This window comes from Myotis brandtii, unplaced genomic scaffold (assembly GCF_000412655.1).
Source record: "Myotis brandtii unplaced genomic scaffold, ASM41265v1 scaffold59, whole genome shotgun sequence".
In the NCBI taxonomy this organism is placed as follows: Eukaryota; Metazoa; Chordata; class Mammalia; order Chiroptera; family Vespertilionidae; genus Myotis; species Myotis brandtii.
The window spans coordinates 628,846-649,109 of NW_005370223.1; the positions used below are offsets into that span (position 1 = coordinate 628,846).

The following is a 20,264-nucleotide window of genomic DNA, read 5'->3' on the forward strand; positions in this document are numbered from 1 at the left end:
GGGGGGGCCCAGGCCGGGGCGGGGGCCCCCCCCCCCCCAGTGCACAAATTTTTGTGCACCGGGCCTCTAGTATATATATATTAAACAAAACAAAACAAAACACCTGTGACCAATGTTGTCCAAAGAAGAATTCTGTATAGTTGTGTTTTAAAAGATTTTTTTTGGGGGGGGGGTCCCCTCTGCTTAAAAGTCTTGTCCTCATGGTTCTGTTTAATACCAGAAACATCTACATTTTGGAATGTCCCTATGATCACACATCTGGGTCTTAAGGCAGCTAGATCCAGGCCTTGATGTGACAAGGAAAAAACAAAAGAGAGAACAATAATGCTATTGAATATCATTTATCATACACTCCCTATCTGTGATACTGTGATCAAAGAAATATATATTTGGTCTTTGTCCCATTCTGGGCACATCTAGCAGTTCTTCTTTATCCACAGGGGATATGTTCCAAGACCCCAGCGGATGCCTGAAAACACAGGTAGTGCCCCTAAATATACTATCCTACACAGACACACATACCTTTTCACTTTAAAGACGCACTTTATAGCTTCTCTTTGGCATATCCAAATTGCCAGCATCGCTACTCTTGTACTTTGGGGCTTTATTATTTTTCCATTTTGCTTTTGGAACATATGATGTAGTTTAAAAAGCTGCCCATGTCAGCCCCCAAAGTTGCTCATCTGAAAGTAATTCCAGTTGAGTAATGTAATGATTGAAACATTTCAGAGCTTTTTCCAGGGCGTCTAAACTCTTCACATGGCTTAGAAATTCTGCATCGCTCTCCAACTGTTCCCAGCTGTTGGGAAGCCTTGACCAAGTCTCTCCGTAGCTCCAAAGGGGTTTTCATACCTTTAACTTCTTTAAAATATTTTTCAGTTGATCTTATAATCAAGCTCTGATTGCAGCACAATACCAGAGACAGGAACAGTCCAAGGAGGGTAAATATTATTGTAAACATTCGTGGAATCATCTGGTGGGAGAATTTTTGAACCTGGAGTCTGGGAACATCTAAAATTCTTTCTGAAGACCTGACAGGATTCTGCTGAGTGAGAAGATTAATGGGAAGAAAACTGCATGGGAAAAGGCTGTAGAGGTTGTTACCATGACTTCCTGTCTGCTTATTAGGAATAAAAAAAAAAGTAATTAATAGTAATTATGAATTAAATGTATAATTCATGAATCCAGAAAAGCTGATCCTTAGCTAAATGGATAGTGTCCTAATTCAGGGAGCAAATATCCTGTCACCCACCAAGATGACTCTATGGCTAAGGCTCTCATAGCAGAGCAGGCTCCACCGTGTACCGTCAGGGTGAAGGCGTGCCCACCCTCAACAAATGCTTTTTTTCCTTCATTTTCTCTCCTTTCCCTCACTCTCAGAATTTGCCTATGCGTCTTCTATGTTCTAAACATGATTTTATAAAAGGGCTATGGGCATTACTGATGTTAAGCTCTATTAAAGAGCTGGACATAAGAAAACTATTCAGGGCAGAATTCCAGAAAACACAGACCCAAAGGACTTCATTCCTAGCTGAATTCTCATATGGCTCCTCAGCCCAGGAATTAGGGTGTTTGGGGGAAACCATTATGGATGCTGACCTCGCTTTTACTGTGCATCACAAAGCAACTCCCAGTGTTCAGAAAGCACCTCAGACGGCCATATTTTAGAATCCCTTCAAGGATTTTAGAAGTAGAGATAGATCTCACCAATTATAGTCTCTTCAGTCAACTGTTCCAGCCCCCCGCCTCCAGGTATAATAAAGCACATGATTTGATTCACTTACTTTTTTAAGTACTTGCACAACTTAGAATTTCATGGATTTCCAGACCATATATTTTGAAGGTCAAGACTTGTTACTGTTTTACACATGTTCTGCCTGCTGTTCAATAGGCATTTATTTATCTTACTTGTCTGGAAGGATGCTTATTATTCTTGTATCTCCAGAGAGTATCAAGTCTTGCTTCATTATTTGTATATGTGTCCACTGGTTTTGGTTTATATGGTTAACAGGCAAAATGTTCAACTCAATTGAATTGAGGCAACTTGTTCTGCCAAAAAGAGCAAATAACTGAACTTCTAGAACAGTGGTTCTCAACTTTCCTAATGCCGCGACCCTTTAATACAGTTCCTCATGTTGTGGTGACCCCCAATTTCATTGTTACAAATTGAACATAATTAAAGCATAATGATTAATCACAAAAACAATATGTAATTATATATGTGTTTTCCGATGGTCTTAGGCAACCCCTGTGAAAGGGTCGTTCGACCCCCAAAGGGGTCGCAACCCACAGTCCACCATGACATGAGGATCTGCCACTTAGATCTTAAGGGCATTTTATCTTTTTCATGATAGAATCTGATGAACTAGATCAGTGGTTCTCAACCTTCCTAATGCTGCGACCCTTTAATACAGTTCCTCATTTTGTGGTGACCCCCAACCATAAAATTATTTTCGTTGCTACTTCATAACTGTAATTTTGCTACTGTTATGAATCGTAATGTAAATATCTGATATGCAGGATGTATTTTCATTGTTACAAATTGAACATAATTAAAGCATAGTGATTAATCACAAAAACAATATGTAATTACATATGTGTTTTCCAATGGTCTTAGGCGACCCCTGTGAAAGGGACATTCGACACCCAAAGGGGTCGCGACCCACAGTTTGAGAAGCACTGTTCTAGAAGGTCTTAGAACTCTTCAATTTAATTCTGCATTTACCAAGAAGCTATTTTATTGAAGGTTCTTTGTTGGCAACAAAGTTACAATCATAATAAGATTTGGTCTCCTGCCCTCAAGGAGTTCAGAGTGTGTACTTCATGAGGGTCAGTGGGAAATAAGTGCTCCTACCACAAGAGGGAATAAATCCTGGCCTGACACTTTTCCTCACCACAGTGTGAAAGTTCAGATGAGGCAGCGGCTGGTCTCCTGTAGGAAATCGGAGAAGCCTTCCTAGAGGGACCGTATTTAAAGTGATCTTTATGACATTAAAAATGGGTAAGACCTGGTCATGCAAGGAAAAGAAGGTTGGGAGGAAGGACCCACCCAAGAAAGAAACACCACAAGAAGTTGAGTATTAATCAATGATTTTAGATAAAAAGGTTCTATGTGTTCAGCCTATTATTAGGTGATACAAGTTGGTCCAGAGAAGATAACATTAAATTGAGGCAGGAGAGATCTCCTGAGCCCATCTTAGCAGACTTAGACTCAAAACCAAAACCAAAGGCCTTGGGAATGCTTTGGTCTTTCAGTAATCCTATATAATAAAAGCCTAATATGCAAATCAACGAATGACGGAACAACTGGTGGAACAACTGGTCACTATGACGTGCACTGACCGCCAGAAGGCAGACACTCAATGCAGGAGCTTCCCCCAGCCCACAGGCCCCAGGCCACCCAAGGCAGGTGCCAGTGGGGCCCCCTCAATCGCCCCACCGGAAGCCCCAAAGATCGGCCCTGATCGCCTGCCAGGCCTAGGGACCCTATCCATGCATGAATTTCACTCATTGGGCCTCTAGTGATAATATGATTTCTTGAAAATAAGCAGGATAAGCAATAATGCAGTTTTTTTAAGTGACCTAAATGTCAGATCACAGTCACTCTTGGTCAATAACACACAAGCAAAAATATCCATAGAAGCTGCTGAGGATGTTAGACTATCCCTTAGGTGGGGGAACCATTTGTGAAGTAAATATGCTTTTGGTGTTTCTGGATTTTGTTCTCTTTGGTTTGTCTTTTAATGTGTGGTGATACAGGAGAGAACCTCACCCATCATGAGCCTCCCAATGGCCTCACGTGGAAAACAACAACGAAACACAGGTAAAGCGTTTGAAGCACAGGATACAAGAAAGCAATCCTGAAGTCTTAGAAACAGAGTTTGAATATTTTCTTTGGTTTTCATTTTTTTTACTTTAAGAATAGAAACCCACAAGCAGGATTATTTATGAAAACTATAACTCCAAGGCCTGCTTCAGCCATGACTGTAAGAGCACCTTTCTTAGATCTGAGTTCTTTTCAGAAAATTCTGAGAGGTTGTGTAACGTTGAATGCTTTCAAGGCTCAAATCAGGAGTCAGAAAACAAACCACTCTGGGACTAGAAATGCTTCCAAATCTCTAAGGTTCTCATTTAAATTTAAAAATTTCTAGCATATTTGCCTTAAACCCATTCCACGGTCATGAGAGCAGTGACATTTTATTTCACCGTAGACCCCTCCTCTTGGGCTAACTCTACGTGGAAGGCAATTTTGATGAACAACAGGTAACTGTTGTTATCCAGCCCTTTTCTCAACAAATGCAAGGAACGAGGAAGCAGAAACAAAGAGATTTGGGCAACAAAACCAACCACAGCCAACATTTATTCTTGATTTTTGTCACGACTTCTTTCATGCTTCCTTCTTTTCCTCCACACATTAAATATACAACAACCAAAAACTTTATTAATATACACATAAAGAAAACATGGGCAGCATGCAAGTGTAGTAGGTAGTACGTAAACCCAGCCAGGGGTTGTTTCTGCCGTGGGCCTCTCTGTGATCTGTGGAGGGCTTGTGGCGCTCCCAAGTAGAAGAACCGCAAACGAAGAGCAACACAAGCCACACTGAACTAAAGAAGACTAACAACACCCAAGAGTTTCTGTTCAAACTAAGGGACAAAGTTCATCTTTTAATTTTAAATAAAACTTCACTTTGTTTTTTTTCTCCAACAAATGTTTTTAAATTAGTGAAATACTAAAGGAGAAAGGAAGGAGACAAAGGATGGATAAGAAGCATAAACTGAATCCAGGAAGTTCTGTGGTGGATGACTGATAAATCTCCTTGATAAAGAAAAAAAAAAAAACCCAGACTATTTCATCATCCCATCTTTCCCTAAAGGGGAAAAACACATATATTTTGTTTTGGGATAAATAGCTAAGGCTTTTGCAGAGGGGAAAGTGTCATGAGAAAATAGAAAATATCTCTGATGTCTATAGCACACAAAATACCTAAAAGTTATAAAATATTAAAGGGCAAGAAGTCATATCTGTAAAAAATTATAGTGCATATGTTGGATGAAAAGCAAAAATTGTGGGATTAAATGGTGGTGTTATCCAAATGGCACTTGGTACAAATATTTCTTTTCAAATTCAATTTCTCAGAGGTGTGGCTTCAGATCCCTGAGCACTTTCAACATTATCTTTGCCTTTATTCTTCTTCATTCGTATAAACACAACTGTTAAAATTACACCTGAAAGAGAAAACTCAGGGTCAAATAGATGGAATCTTAAAATGTATTATCACATTTATTTATAAAGCAGTAAGTACCCTGGTAGGAAAAAGTGACTCATACAACTTCATTTATGCTTGTGGTTCAACAAAATTGTTTTGTCCTGGTGAAAAGGGGATTGTAGGCCTTGACCTTCTTGGATAAGTAAGCTTATCACTTTTCTTATTGTCAGTAAGTATGCACCAAGTCCTAAATCATAGCTAAGCTGGTAGCTATTGCTTGGTCTCTATCAAAGAATATAGAGTCTAATGCCTGCACTACTCTGAAAATTAAGTGTGTAAGCATCAGACAGAGTTCCTGAGCTTTGTACATAATCAATAAATGTTGATTCCAGTCTTTCATCCCTTTCCACAGAAGAAATAGTCCAATCAGAACAACCAGAAAGTTGTTCTCAGACGTGTTCACCTGCCTAAAGCCTACTTTCACTGTGTCCACATCAAATATCACATTTTCTTTGTCACCTTCCTCATGGCTCCAGATTGAGACTATCTAACCTCTGAGATTTTTCCCATTTCTGAACTCCTTTAAAATTACATTGTGCCTTTTAGCACTAAATGTGTACTATAAATCAGACACTGATATGGAAAAGGGAGTAGTTGTTTTTTAATTAATGTGGCAGCTAAGTTCACAGGAGGAATCCTGGCAGAAAAGACTGGATGCTCAGAGACTCATTTAGAAACTTAAACAAGGACCCTGGCAGGTGGTCCCTGGTGGCTCTGGAGCCACTCCAAAGAAGTGCCCCAATCTGGGGGGGAGGGGGGCGCTACCCCCACACACCTCTGCCACCCACAGCAGAGGCCTACATGCTACATCAGTGCATCAGCAGCAGTCGCAACTGAACACCACATCCAGCTGAGCCAGGGGTCTGTCACACAGACCAGTGTAATCATGACAATTGTGCCACTGAGCCCCATAGAACACCTCTACATAAGGGCGCTCTCAATGCTGTAAGACATGGCTGATCTACCTAATATGTACAGTAAACACAGAGACTTAGGCTAAAGAGGAGACCGAGGAATATGTTCCATACAAAAGTACAAGATAAAACCCCAGAAAAAGGACCCAATGAATGGAGATAAGCAATCTACCAGATAGAGTTCCAAGTAATGATCATAGGATGCTCACTGAGCTCAGAAGTATGGATATACACAGAAAGAACAAAAAGATGGAAAATGTAAAAGAGAACCAATAAGAACTGAAGAATACAAGAAACTGAGATGAAAAAATGCACAGAGGGAATCAATAGCAGATTAGCTGATGAAAAAACAAACAAACAGATAAGTGATATGGAAGACAAAATAATGGAAATCACCCAATTAAAACAGCAAAAAGAATAAAATAAATTAGGAGAGTATCAGAGACCTCTAGGACATCAAGTTTACTAACATTTGCATTAAAGAGGCTCCATAAGGAAAAGATTTAAAATTACATTGTGCCTTTTAGCACTAAATGTGTACTATAAATCAGACACTGATATGGAAAAGGGAGTAGTTGTTTTTTAATTAATGTGGCAGCTAAGTTCACAGAAGGAATCCTGGCAGAAAAGACTGGATGCTCAGAGACCCATTTAGAAACTTAAACAAGGACCCTGGCAGGTGGCCCCTGGTGGTTCTGGAGCCCCTCCAAAGAAGTGCCCCAATCTGGGGGGGGGGGGGCCGCTACCCCCACACACCTCTGCCACCCACACCAGAGGCCTACATGCTACATCAGTGCATCAACAGCAGTCGCAACTGAACACCACATCCAGCTGAGCCAGGGGTCTGTCACACAGACCAGTGTAATCATGACAATTGTGCCACTGAGCCCCATAGAACACCTCTACATAAGGGCGCTCTCAATGCTGTAAGACATGGCTGATCTACCTAATATGTACAGTAAACACAGAGACTTAGGCTAAAGAGGAGACCGAGGAATATGTCCCATACAAAAGTACAAGATAAAACCCCAGAAAAAGGACCCAATGAATGGAGATAAGCAATCTACCAGATAGAGTTCCAAGTAATGATCATAGGATGCTCACTGAGCTCAGAAGTATGGATATACACAGAAAGAACAAAAAGATGGAAAATGTAAAAGAGAACCAATAAGAACTGGAGAATACAAGAAACTGAGATGAAAAAATGCACAGAGGGAATCAATAGCAGATTAGCTGATGAAAAAACAAATAAACAGATAAGTGATATGGAAGACAAAGTAATGGAAATCACCCAATTAAAACAGCAAAAAGAATAAAATAAATTATCAGGAGAGTATCAGAGACCTCTAGGACATCAAGTTTACTAACATTTGCATTAAAGAGGCTCCATAAGGAAAAGAAAAAGGACAGAAAACCTATGTGAAGAAATATCGGCTGGAAAATCTCCCTAGCCTGGCAATGGAAACAGATATCCAAGCAGGGGTGGGGAACCTTTTTTCTGCCAACAGCCATTTGGATATTTATAACATCATTCGTGGGCCATTTAAAATTATCAACTTATAAATTAGCCTGCTATAGTTTGTCAAACATTTAATTAACTCGCCCCTAATGCCTTGGCAGGGCCAGACCAAATGATTTCGAGGGCCTTATCTGACCTGTGGGCCAGACATTCCCCACCCCTGAACAGGAAGCACAGACAGTCCCAAACATGATGAACCCAAAGAGACCCACACGAATAATTTAAATGTCAAAAGTTAAAAACAAAGAGAAAAATCTTAAAAGTAGCAAGAGAAAAAAAGTTACATACAAAGAAATCCCCATAAAACAATCAGCTGATTTTTCATCAGAAACTTTGCAGACCGGAAGGGAGTGGCACAATATATTTAAAGTGACGAAAGGAAAAACCTATAACCAAGAAATACTCCACCAGATAATCTTACCCTTCAGAACTGTAGGAGAGAAAATGAGTTTCTCAAACAAGCAAAAGCTAAAAGAGTTCATCACCACTGCACTGGCATTGCAAGAAATATTAAAGAAACTTCTGAGAGCAGAAAAGAAAAGGCCAAAACTAGATATAAGAAAATATATAAAAGAAAAAAAATCTCACTAGCAGAGGCAAACATGTAGTAAAACTAGTGGATCAACCACTAATAAAGCTAATATAAATGTTAAAAAAACAAAAGCTGTAAAATCATTTATATCAACAATAATTAGTTAAGAGATACAAACATACACACACAAATAAAGATATATAATGTCAAAAACATAACGTGGGTGAGAGATAGAGATGTAGTACTTTTAGAAAGCATTTGAACTTAAGCAATCAACAACTTAAAATAGACTATTATATACTATTATATAATCTCATGGTAACCACAAACCAAAACCTTTAATAGATACACACAAAAATAGAGAAAGAAATCTAAATATAACACTAAAGAAATTCATCAAATCACAAGGGATGAAAGCAAGAGAAAAAGAAAGGAACCGAGAAGAACTACAAATATAACCAGAAAACAACAAACAAAATGGAAAAAAACACATACCTATCAATAATTACTTTAAATATAGACTAAATGCTCCAATCAAATGACAGAGGGGGGCTGAAAGGAAAACATATCAAGACCTATACATAATGTTGTCTACAAAAGGCCCACTTCAGATATTTAGATATTCACAGACAAAGTGAAGGGATGGAAAAAGACACATGCAAATGGAAATTAAAAGAAAGCTGGGGTAGCAACACTTAGACAATATAGACTTTAAAACAAAGATTGTGAGATGAGACAAAGAAGGGCATCACATAATGATAAAGTGATTAATCCAACAAGAGGATGTAACACTTGTAGACATCTATGCACCTAATGTAGGAGCACCCAAATATGTAAACAAATAAAATACTAACTGACATAAAAAGAGAGATGGACAGTTATACAATTATAGTAGAAACTTTAATACCCCACTTTCATCAATGAATAGATCATCCAGAGAGAAAATCAACAAGGAAAATTTGACCTTAACGGACATATTAGACCACATTAACTTAATAGATACATATTAACATATATATATTTTAAGTGCATATGAAACATTCCTAGGATAGAACACATGTAGATCACAAAACAAGTCTCAATAAACTTAAGAAGACTGAAATCATATCAGGCATCTTTTTTTACCACAACGGCATGAACTAGAAGTCTACAGTGGGGATAAAACTGGAAAAAACACAAATACATACAGACTAACCAACATGCGTCTAAACTACCAAGGAATCAAATAGGAAATTAGAAACTATCTTGAAATAAGTGAAAGCACAACTCTTTGAAATGTATGGGATGCAGCAAAAGTAGTTCTAAGAGGGGAGTTCACAGCTATAAAGGCTGACTTAAAAAAAAAAAAGAAAGAAAAGAAAATCCCAAGTAAAAGTAAAAAAATCTAACTCTAAACCCAAATGAACTAGGAAAGAAAGAACAAACCCAAAGTACAGAGAAGGAAAAAATAATTAAGATTAGAGCAGAAATAAATGAAATAGGAATTTAAAGAAAAAAACTTAAAAAGAGGTGGTTCTTTGAGAAGAAACAAAATTGATAAAACTTTACCCATACTCAAAGATAAAAAGAGAAGTGGCCCAAAGAAATAAAATCAGATATAAAAGAGAAGGTGCAACTGAAACCACAGAAATACAGAGGATCATAATAGATTACTATGAATTATAATTATACACCAACATTTATGCTTTAAAACCTCATATTTCCCAAAGTAACCAATCAGGCAATGATAGGAAGAGGGTGATACTAAAACAGTACCTCCAACCAGGAAGGTTTGATATGGTTTACTGGTGATCTATATTCTTGGCTATAGCCCAGGTTGCCATTTGAGCAGCCACCAGAGCAACCCATTAAGACAGACCCTTAGGTGAGCTGATGTTTCTAAGGACCAGAACAGAAATCCTTGAATCTGAGAGATTACACTCACCAATCACCAAAAATGTGGTCAGGAGTATGCCAACTGTCGCGCCCACAGTAGGTATCCCAGGCATATGACCTACTGGCCGGAAACACCTCCCTTCCACACACGAGCAGAAAGTGACTGAAAAGCAGAACAGGATTTGGTAGTTTAGGTTTTTGAGTAAACAATTGCAGAACCTCATATCAAAGGTGACAAATCTTTCAAACTACGCTTGGAAACAGACACTATCCCAGGTTGTCTGCAGCAAAATGCCTACCTGGTAAAGAGACAGTCCCCTCCAAGGGTGGCCGACCTCCATCGTTGATGCGGATTGGGACGTTATAAACTCTCTCCTCGAAGCTGGTGTGTTTGGTGGAGAGTCTGGCATGAGTGCCTGTCAGAATAGGGGTAAAATGAATGGCATCTTCAGTACCCAGATCAGCAGGAATCAAGCTCATATTTGTATCACATACTGAGGGTGACTGGAAAACCGTTAAATATAAGTATGAGTTAAACTACCCAAAGTATCTCCACTCCACATATACCTTTCATAGTGTCAAAAAGAGTTAATGCATTTTTTGAGTCCTCAGTTTATGATTTCTCTGTAGAAACAAATACTAAATATAGTCAGTTATCATAATCCCCAGCAGTTACGTTCATAAAGTTGCCATGAACACTGAATGATAAAGAAAAAATATTTGAAGAAATTATTGCCAATTTCCCCACCCCCAAATTTAATAAAAACTAAATTCTCAATCCAAGAAAATCAGCAAATCTTAGGGGAAAGGAAAAAAACAACCCCACAACTATGAAAAGGCACATAATAATCAAATTGCTTAAAGTTAGTAATAAAGAGAAAATCTTAAAAGCATCCAGAGTAAAAAGACACATTACATTCAAGGGAACAAAAAAGAAAAAAATGCAATGCAGAATACAGTGGAGAAATCTTTAAAGTACCGGGGAAAAAAGGCTCAATAAATTGAAATGTATTCTAGTCAAATGTTCTCTGGTCACTATGGAATTAAGTTAGAAATCAGTAACCAGAAAGATATAGAAAATACCCGAATATTGGGGAACTAGATAACACACTTCTAAATAACTCATGGGTCACAGAAGAAATCTAAAAAAAAAAAAAATTAGAAAGTATTTTAAACTGAATGAAAATGAAAACACAATACATAACTTTGTGGAATGCAGTTAAAGTGATACTAAAAGATAAGTTTATGGCATCAAATGCCTATATTAACAAAGAAAGAAGTTCTCGAGTTAATTACCTCAACTTCCACCATAATGAAAATAATACAAGAACAAGTTAAATATAGCATAAGAAGAATAAAGAAAATAATATATATCTACAAGCAATGAAATACAAAACAAAAACACAATAGAGAAAATCAATGAAATCAAAAGCTGGTTCTCTGAGAATATCAATAAAATGAAGAGCCTTTAGCCAGATTGATCAGCGGAAAAAAAAAGAGACATTATTTTCCAATATCAAAGTGAGGTCATACCACCACAAAGCCTAAAGATATGAAGAGAATAATAAAATAATATTACAAGTAACTTGTACCAATAAATTAAATAAATCAAATGAAATAGTCAAGTTATTTGAAAGATATAAACTACAAACTCAACCAAGAAGAAGTCTATAACTTGAATAGCCCTGTATCTATTAAAGAAGTTGTATTTGTAGATAAAACTTTCTACAGACAAAACTCCAGACAAATACCTTGGCTTGTTCCTGATCTTAGAGAGGAAGCTTTCCTCTTTCACCATCACGTCTAAAGTTAGCTGTGGGTTTTCACAGATGCCTTTTGTCAGGTCGAGGACTTTCTCTTCTATTCCTAACTCGCTGAGAGGGTTGTTTGCTTTTTAAAAATTAGGAATGGGTGTTAAAGTTTTCAGGTGCTTTTTTTTTGCATCTATTGAGATGATTGTATGGTTGGTGTGTGTGTGTGTGTGTGTGTGTGTGTGTGTGTGTGTTTGTGTGTGTGTGTGTTTAATTTGTTAGAAATTAAAATGCACTGTTGAAAATGAAAACGCAAGCCACAGCCTGGGGGAAAATGTTTGTAAACATGTACCTGACAGATCATGTGTATCTTTACTATACAAAGAACGCTGATGACTCAACAATAGATGCCAAACAGCCAATTTTTAAAAAATGGGCACAACATTTGTCCAGACACTTCACCAATGAAGATATATGAATGGTATATAAGTACATGAAAAAATGCTCACCATCATTAGTCACTAGGGAAATATTAACTAAAACCATCATGAAATACCATTACACTCCCACTAGAATGGCTAAAATTAAAGAGACTGAGCATAGCAAGTATTAAGGAGAATGCTGAGGACTCTCACACAATGGTGGGACTATAAAATGTTATAGACTACTTGGAAAGCAATGTGACGGTTTCTTTAAAATTTAACCATACAGCTACCATAGTACCCAGCATTGCACTTCTAGATATTTAATCAAGAAAATGGAAGTATATGCTCCAACAAAATACTTCTTCACAAATGTTCATAGCAGCTTTATTTGTAATAGCAAAAATTGGAAGTCACCTAAATGATAATTAGTGAGTGAATAACAGATTGTGATAGTCATTCCATGGAATACTACTCTGCAATTAAAAAAAAATATGTATTGATACACACAACAACATGGCTAAAACCCAAAATAAATATGCTCAGTGAAATTAGCCAGATGAAAAAAGATTACATATTGTATTACTTTATTTTGATAAAATTCTTGAAAATGCAAACTAATCTATAGTAGATAGAAAGCAGATCAGTAGTTACCTGGTGATGGGGGAAAGGCAGAGTGGGCTGAAACTGGGGACTCTAACAGCGTGTAAAACTTTTTTGGGGGGAAGGGGAGTTGAAATAGAATTATCCTGATTGTGCTGACTGCATTCAATGGTGTTGACATATGTCAATTTTTATTTATTTTTTTATTTTATTTTTCAATATATATTTTTTTATTTCAGAGAGGGAAGGAGAGGGTTAGAGAGATAGAAGCATTTATTTCAGGAGGGAAGGAGAGGGTTAGAGAGATAGAAGCATCAATGATGAGAGAGAATCATTGATCAGCTGCCTCCTGCACACCCCTTCTGGGGATTGAGCCTGTAACCTAGGCATGTGCCCTTAGCCGGAACTGAACCTGGGACCCTTCAGTCTGCAGGCTGATGCTCTATCCACTGAGCCAAACTGGCGAGGGCATATGTCAATTTTCATAAAATTGTATGCTTTAAATGTGTGCTGCTTATTGTATGTCAATTATCTATAATAATAGGAGTGTAATATGCTAATTAGACCAGATGACCTTCCGGATGAAACAAGGGCTGTGAGGGAAGCCGGGTCCTGGGTGCCAGAGGGAAGCCGGAACAAGGGCTGCGAGGGAAGCCAGGTCCTGGGTGCCAGCAGCCAGGGTAAGGAAGGCCTACTCTTGCACGAATTTCGTGCATCGGGCCTCTAGTATTTCAATAAAGCTGTTTTTAAACATCATTATGAAATCTGTTTCTCAGCTGCCACTGGAAATTTTGCAAATGCTGTTCAGATTATCCAACTATCCATCTCCATACACTACAGGGGTGGCTGTGTGTGAGCCATCTTTCCTCCCTCCAAAGCCTGGGGCTCTCTCCCCTCTGGGGAGCTCCCCTCTGCAAGTTCCCAAAGCAGGCGGCTCCTCCCTGGAGCCTGGGGGAATGCCCTGTGCTGAGTGCTGCAGGCCCATTGAGGCACATAAAAGCCCATGTCATCATCCACCAGTGTTTCCCTCGATGTGCTTTTGATAACTCACCATTGATTTTGGAAATTTCCCAGTCGTTTTGTAAGCTTTCGCTGCCAAGGGCAAATGTAAACTGTGGGCCCCGAAATGACTGCAGATCATCGTCCGTCGCCTGGATGATGTGGCTTCCGGGCGCGCTGAGCGGGTGGCAGAAGAACAAGCCTGTGTACTCCTTCGCTAGCCGCGGGGGGTTGTCGTTCACATCGGTCAGAGCCAGGTGGAACCCCGCTGCGGTGCTCAAGGAAGACCCACCTAGGGAATTGAGTGATTGAAACGGAATATCAGCTCTCTCATTTCCTCTTAATAAGAAAGAATATTTCTTTCTTTTTTTTTTAATTACAATTCAAGTTAGTTGGGTATATTGAGGTAGCAGAAAGATAACAAACGTTTAGAATCAGACCTGGTTAAAAAGCCTTCATGATAATAATCAGATTGATGTGCTAATGTCTTATAGACATTACTTCAAAACGGCATTGATCCGCATTTCCAGGTAGAAGACTGAGGCCCAAAGAAGGTGTGTGACTTGCCCAAGGTCATACGGCAAGGAAAGCTTCCAGCCCAGGAGGTCTGAGGTCAGAGCCCACACCTTCCATTGCTCCTCAACACTGACTCAGGCATGTCTGTTATGATTTCTCAGCCTCGGTTATTCGGCTGTCATGCATGTGGCTCTGGGAGGACCCCACATGCCGCGTTCTTAGGAAAGAGTGAAGGGCTGCACAGTAGTTACTCACTCTGGTAGGGGGGCGAGAAACTTGGACGCGGTAGCCTAGATGGTTGGCAGCTATGTGATCGTGAGCAAGCCGTGTAGCTGCTCAGTGCCTTGGTTTCCTCATCCATAAAATATGGTTGTTAACAGTACCTACCCCACAGTGTTGCAGGAGGAGTAAGTCATCACACCAAGTGCTTCAAACACGGCTGTCAGTGCAACATAAAGACTATGTTCTCGTTCTCCCTGACTTCAACACAGATACTGTTTCTACAATTTCTAGCTCCAACCCGCTTCAAGTACAGTGATCCCTGTCTTCTTGCTTTTCTTTTCAAATGTTTTCTATGTCCCTGATTACACTTGAAAAGCTACTGTGCTCTTGGGTCATTTCATCGATTATTTCAGGGATGCCAACTGCCAGTTGGAGCAAGGTTGTGAACCTGGTTTTGATTCATCGATCTGTTCAATGCGCAAGGCCTTTAGGACACATGCAGAGTGAAGTGAAACATCAAGATGAGAGAAACATCTCAGAGAGAGAGAAACATCAATGATGAGAGAGAATCATCAATTGGCTGCCTCCTGCACGCCCCCCTCCCCACACACACTGGGGGTCAAGCCCACAACCTGGGCATGTGCCCTTTACCGGGATTGAACCTGGGACCCTTCAGTCCTGAGGCTGACGCTCTATCCACTGACCCAAACCAGCCAGGGCTCCCTTCACTTTTGTATCCTTCTTGTTCTTCCACTCTAAGCTATTCTGACAATCTGACCCACTCACTTTCCCTCCCTCCTATTTCTATTGGTGTGTCCCCTATATTTTGTTACTTTTTTTTTTTTTTGCTCACCTACTTCAGTTGCCACCACTTGTACGCGATACAGACTTTCAGCTTCCCTGTCCAGTGGAGCCGCACTGAAGATCTCGCCAGTGGCAGGGTCAATTCTCAGCCAGCCTCTCGTGTCGCCTCTCAGGGAATAACTTCATAAAGTGAAAAGAGCGACAGAAAGCCCATGTTACTTAATGTGGAAACGGGAGGATAGTTTATGCATCACTATGCTGTTATTAGCCCTTGCATATTATTTATGGCAGATTTTAAAGATCATTATGTAATACTATTAATGCTTTATTTGCATATCTTCTATCTTCAAAACGGGGATTTGCTCATCTTTACAAAGTGGTAGTAGTCCTTGTTTCATTAGAAAATGTATAGCCACAAACTCAGGGGGAAAAACAGGTAAACTTTTCTGGCAATCAAAGAATTCTAATGAAAACAACCTGGAAACATCTTTTAAAATGGATTAGTAAACCACCCTTCTAAGAAAACCGGAGCACCCAGTGGTGGAGATGTTGTGTGAATGGGTGGATACTCAGAGGCCACTGGTGGCCCCGTGAACTCTCTCATCCAACAAACATCTACTGAGTGTTTAGCAAACGTCAGGCAGACGGGAGATTACAAAAAGGGGCTCTCGGGCCAGTGGAGGAGACAGACACAGAGATAAATAACTCCAATGGAAAGTGGTAAAGACAGTGAAAGGGGCCCTCTGGAACCCCAGAGAAGTTCATGGGAATCAGAGCAGCCTTTCTGAAGGAGTAGCTGAGGCAAGAAAAGGAGCTGCTTTGAGCAGAAGGGACTGCACGTGCTGTCGCTTGGAGGCCAAGGAATAGCTTGCCCTGTGGGAGAGTCAGGCGCTGCAGCAGTGTCGGGGTAAAGATGGGAAGCCGTGGATGGAAAAGACGAAGCCAGAGAGCCTGGAACGAGCCAGATCGTGGGAAGCAGTGGGCAGCCTTGGAATGGTGTTCAGCAGGAAGGCAACCTAGTCATATTGGTGTTACCAGTGGCACTCATTGGTAGGTGTGTCAGATGAATTTGAGAGAGACAAGACTAGAACCACAGGAAAAACAATTGGTACAGCCCTCTGTGGAGCAACACATCATAGCCATAGGCTGTTCATTTCTTTAGACCAAAACATTTCACCTCTGGAAATTCTCCCTCAACAAAAACAATTTAATAGAAGTTATAAAAAGAATTACATGCATACAAACATGCAAAACATTTTATATAATAAAAAAATACTGAACACAACCTACATGCTCAAGAAAAGATAATGATTAAAAAGTTATGATGTGTTAGTTCAGCAAATTATTTTTTCCAATTATAGTACACTAGAGGCCTAGTGCACGAAATTCGTGCATGGGTATGGTTCCTAGGCCTGGCCAGTGATCAGGGCCGATCAGTGGGGTGACTGGCAGGGCAATAGGGGGGTCCCTGATGGCACCTGCCTTGGCTGGCCTGGCACCACCTGCTTGCTGGCCCCGCCCCCTGCCACTGCCAATCGGGGCCTGTAGGCTGGGGGCAGCTCCTGCATTGAGCGTCTGCCCCCTGGTGCTCAGTGCACGTCATAGCAACCGGTCGTTCCGCTGTTCTGTTGATTTGCAAATTAGGCTTTTATTATATAGGATTCTATATGCCAAGCACTGTGTTGGGTTGTGTGTGCAGGTGATGCACAAGAAACCCTATGTAACCAGGATTTCATCCCTGAGTGAGATGGGAACCCTTTGGAGGGCTCTCAGAGGAGCCATGTGATCTGATTTCCGTTTTTAAAGGACTATTCTGGTTGTAGTAAATAGACTCAGTGTGGGGCAAGGATGAATCCAGAAAAGAGATGATGGTGGCCTGAACCATGGCGAAAGTGATGAGAAGCACTGCATTCTGGATGTATTTCAATGAAGAAAATCTCTAATCTTTACTGGTGGATTGGATTAGGATCCATGGGGTGTAGATGGTTTATAAGTTTATGGAGCTGAGAGAAAGAGAAGAATTAACTTATTCAGGCCAAAATCTTCGGAGTCATCTTAATTCTTAACTGACTTATCACTAGCCTCTGAACTGCTCACTGTTCTTTATTCTTAAAGCACTTTTCTCATTTGTCCTCCAAGACAGTTTCTTACAGGACGCTGTCCTCAGTCTTCTTCCTCATCTTTCTAATCTCATTTAATAGTATATACATTCTATCTTTTCCTTGATCTATCTGAGAGTTTTTTTAAATGCCTTTGTTTTCCCCACTCATAAACTCAAATTTTATTCTCTTGTCTTTGACTAATGATTTTTATAGCATTCTCATGAAGGAGGAAGAAGCATGTGTTAAACAAGAAATGGTTGTAAAATTATAAACATGTCCCCCATCAGAATTTGTGACTCTGATGTATAGAGTGTATCTATACAAACCATGCAGTATAGCCCCCACTGTACTTTCCTTCTTTATAAAACTAGAGAAGGGCTAAACTAGAAGACTAAAACAGTAGGTGAGAACTTCACTCCTTGACAGACAATCAGAAAAAGGTCTTAGCACTGATTCCCAGTGCCTAAATGACAGCTTGTGGGGAGACAAGATTCCCCTCAAATGTTTAGAGAAACTTAAAGAATTGTCATCATAACCATATGCATTGGTTATGCCTTATACGGTGAGACTGTCATATAATAGAAGCAAAAGATCCAGGTTCTAGTCCTGTTTATGTGCTCATTAACTATGTGAACTTAAAGAGGTTATATATATTGACACAGATAGAGATATATACACATACATATATTTCTTGGGCAAACTAATGATCATTGTACATTTTTAAGGCAAATCTTTGTGAATCCTATTGTACTGGGGGAAAAAAAGATTGCGAATTGCTAAGATTTATGCATTTGTTTAACCACCTCGGCCTGAACGCTAGCCTTGCCAGAGGTGTGCTCTGGAATGGGTTGTGTTACCCCAGAGCTACTCTCTGGAGAGGTAAGGAACCTGTACACTCTGCATCCAGAATGTTCCCTTAGTTGTGTCAGGTGGCTGAGTCTGTCCAGTTGGGCTTTTGCTTCATTCTCTCTGTCTAGACCTCCAGTCGACTTTAGGGGCTGGGCTGGAACTCTTCCCCAAACCCTGGCCGCGGGGACTGGTTCAGACACAGGATCTGGCTTTGGGTAGCCCCGTCTCTGGACCCCATCTCCTGAACTTACCAGCTCTCAGTGGGACCTGCAGTGAGTGGGCCGGATGCAACCTGACATGCTTCCCACTTGTCTGAGCCTGGATTTCCCCCGCTCCCCACGCAGGGTACTGACCCCTGCAGGAACCAAGGTCAAGTTCACCATATGCACTGGAGATGGCTTCAAATCGCTGGCTGCTCCCTTAGGAGAGAGCCTTGGAGTCAGGCCAGGTCCTCTGCGCCCCCCACCCCCACCCTCACCCCCAGCCCTTCTTCCCTCCCACTGGCCTTGGTCTCAGCACAGCTAGGCTTGCCCAGCCTGCTCTCTACCTTATGTCCAGACCTTCCGGATCCTTGGCGGTCATGTTGCCCACTTTGGTGCCTATGGCCACGCCTTCACTGACTTTTGCTTGGAATATGTGCTGGGGAAATTGAGGGGCTTCGTTCACGTCTGTCACATGAAGGGTGAACGTGGCGAACGAGCTGGCATTGTACTGAACACCAGGCACCAGAGGCTCCGGATTTTCCGCTTGGAACACAATGTTGTGAATGGCTGTTGTTTCAAAATCAAGAGGCTGTGTGGGGGGGAAAAACACAGAGAAAATTAACTTGGGGAGGACTCGTTCCCTATAAGATTCATTCCCTATTCCCCTTTAAACACTCTCACAGAGCAGCGGTTCATTGAGTCAGTGCCAGCAAACACCTACTTCTCACAATGATAATGGAGCCATGAAAAAGTCTGTGCTGCAGGATTTATCAGAGCTTTTAAGGCGCTAATATGCATGCAGACGCTCCTAGAAGAGCCAGTCAATGCAGCACTCCTCCAATTTATCTAACCCTGGGACTGTTCCTTCATTCATTCAGCAGAAACCTATCGATTCTCTCAAGCGTGGAAAATGCTTAGAGATGTCCCCATTATATGGAGAACTATTTTAGAGGAACCTCGGGATCCAAATCCTCAAGTAAAAGTCCTTAAACTCATGGAGAGTGGGAGAGGTTAGAGAAATGATCGAAAGATAGATGACCTGCTCTTGTTCCAGATCATTCCAGACAGAGCCAGAAATGAAAAATCAAAAATCCAATTTTGGTTTAGTGTGAGGAAGAATTTTAATAGGGCTACATAGAAAGACAGTCAGAGTTGCTTCAAAAATAGTTCTCAACTCTGGAAGGTTTCAAGAATGGGCTTAAACAACACGCGACAACCTAGCACAGAAAGGACTTAAATATCATTTTTAAGCAATTGGTTCTATGGGACTTTGAAGGTCTCCCTAAAGGCACAGAGTCCACGATTCTATGGGAAAAACTGCCAATCCTAAAGAGTGGAACCACCCCTAAAGGTGGACTTCTTAACTGGGATTGAAGGGCTTCTGGCGATCTGTGAACCCCTAGAAGCCAACATCTAAATATTACATGTATGTGCAGATGTGGATTTTTTCTAATGATAGTATAAGTAGTTTCATGAGAGTCTCAGTGGTACCCAGGACCTCAAAAAGATGAAGGAACTGAAGCAAAGCCCCAAAGGTACATATGGGAACCGCACTATTTTGTTCATTCTTCCACGCCTACAGCACCCAGGACTTCTTGGTGATCTGTCAGTCCTTTAGTTTATATCTATTCATATCATTGATTAAACAAAAATGTTAATATCCATTTGTGAAGAGAAAAACTCA

At 40.5% G+C, this 20,264-nt stretch overlaps 1 protein-coding gene across 2 annotated transcripts in view; it reads right to left on the reverse strand.

The window, feature by feature from the left end:
* Positions 1-4,337: 4,337 nt before the first annotated feature.
* Positions 4,338-20,264, reverse strand: part of CDH17 (cadherin 17, LI cadherin (liver-intestine)) — a 58,177-nt gene continuing 42,250 nt past the window's right edge. For both annotated transcript variants that reach the window (XM_005879230.2, XM_005879229.2), the window contains exons 13-18: positions 18,925-19,169; positions 15,476-15,606; positions 13,937-14,176; positions 10,409-10,525; positions 10,159-10,272; positions 4,338-5,228 (exon numbers count right to left, since the gene is read on the reverse strand). In XM_005879230.2, coding sequence (XP_005879292.1) covers positions 5,128-5,228; positions 10,159-10,272; positions 10,409-10,525; positions 13,937-14,176; positions 15,476-15,606; positions 18,925-19,169 — 948 coding nt within the window. In that variant the 3' untranslated portion in view covers positions 4,338-5,127. The remainder of the gene's footprint in view (positions 5,229-10,158; positions 10,273-10,408; positions 10,526-13,936; positions 14,177-15,475; positions 15,607-18,924; positions 19,170-20,264) is intronic.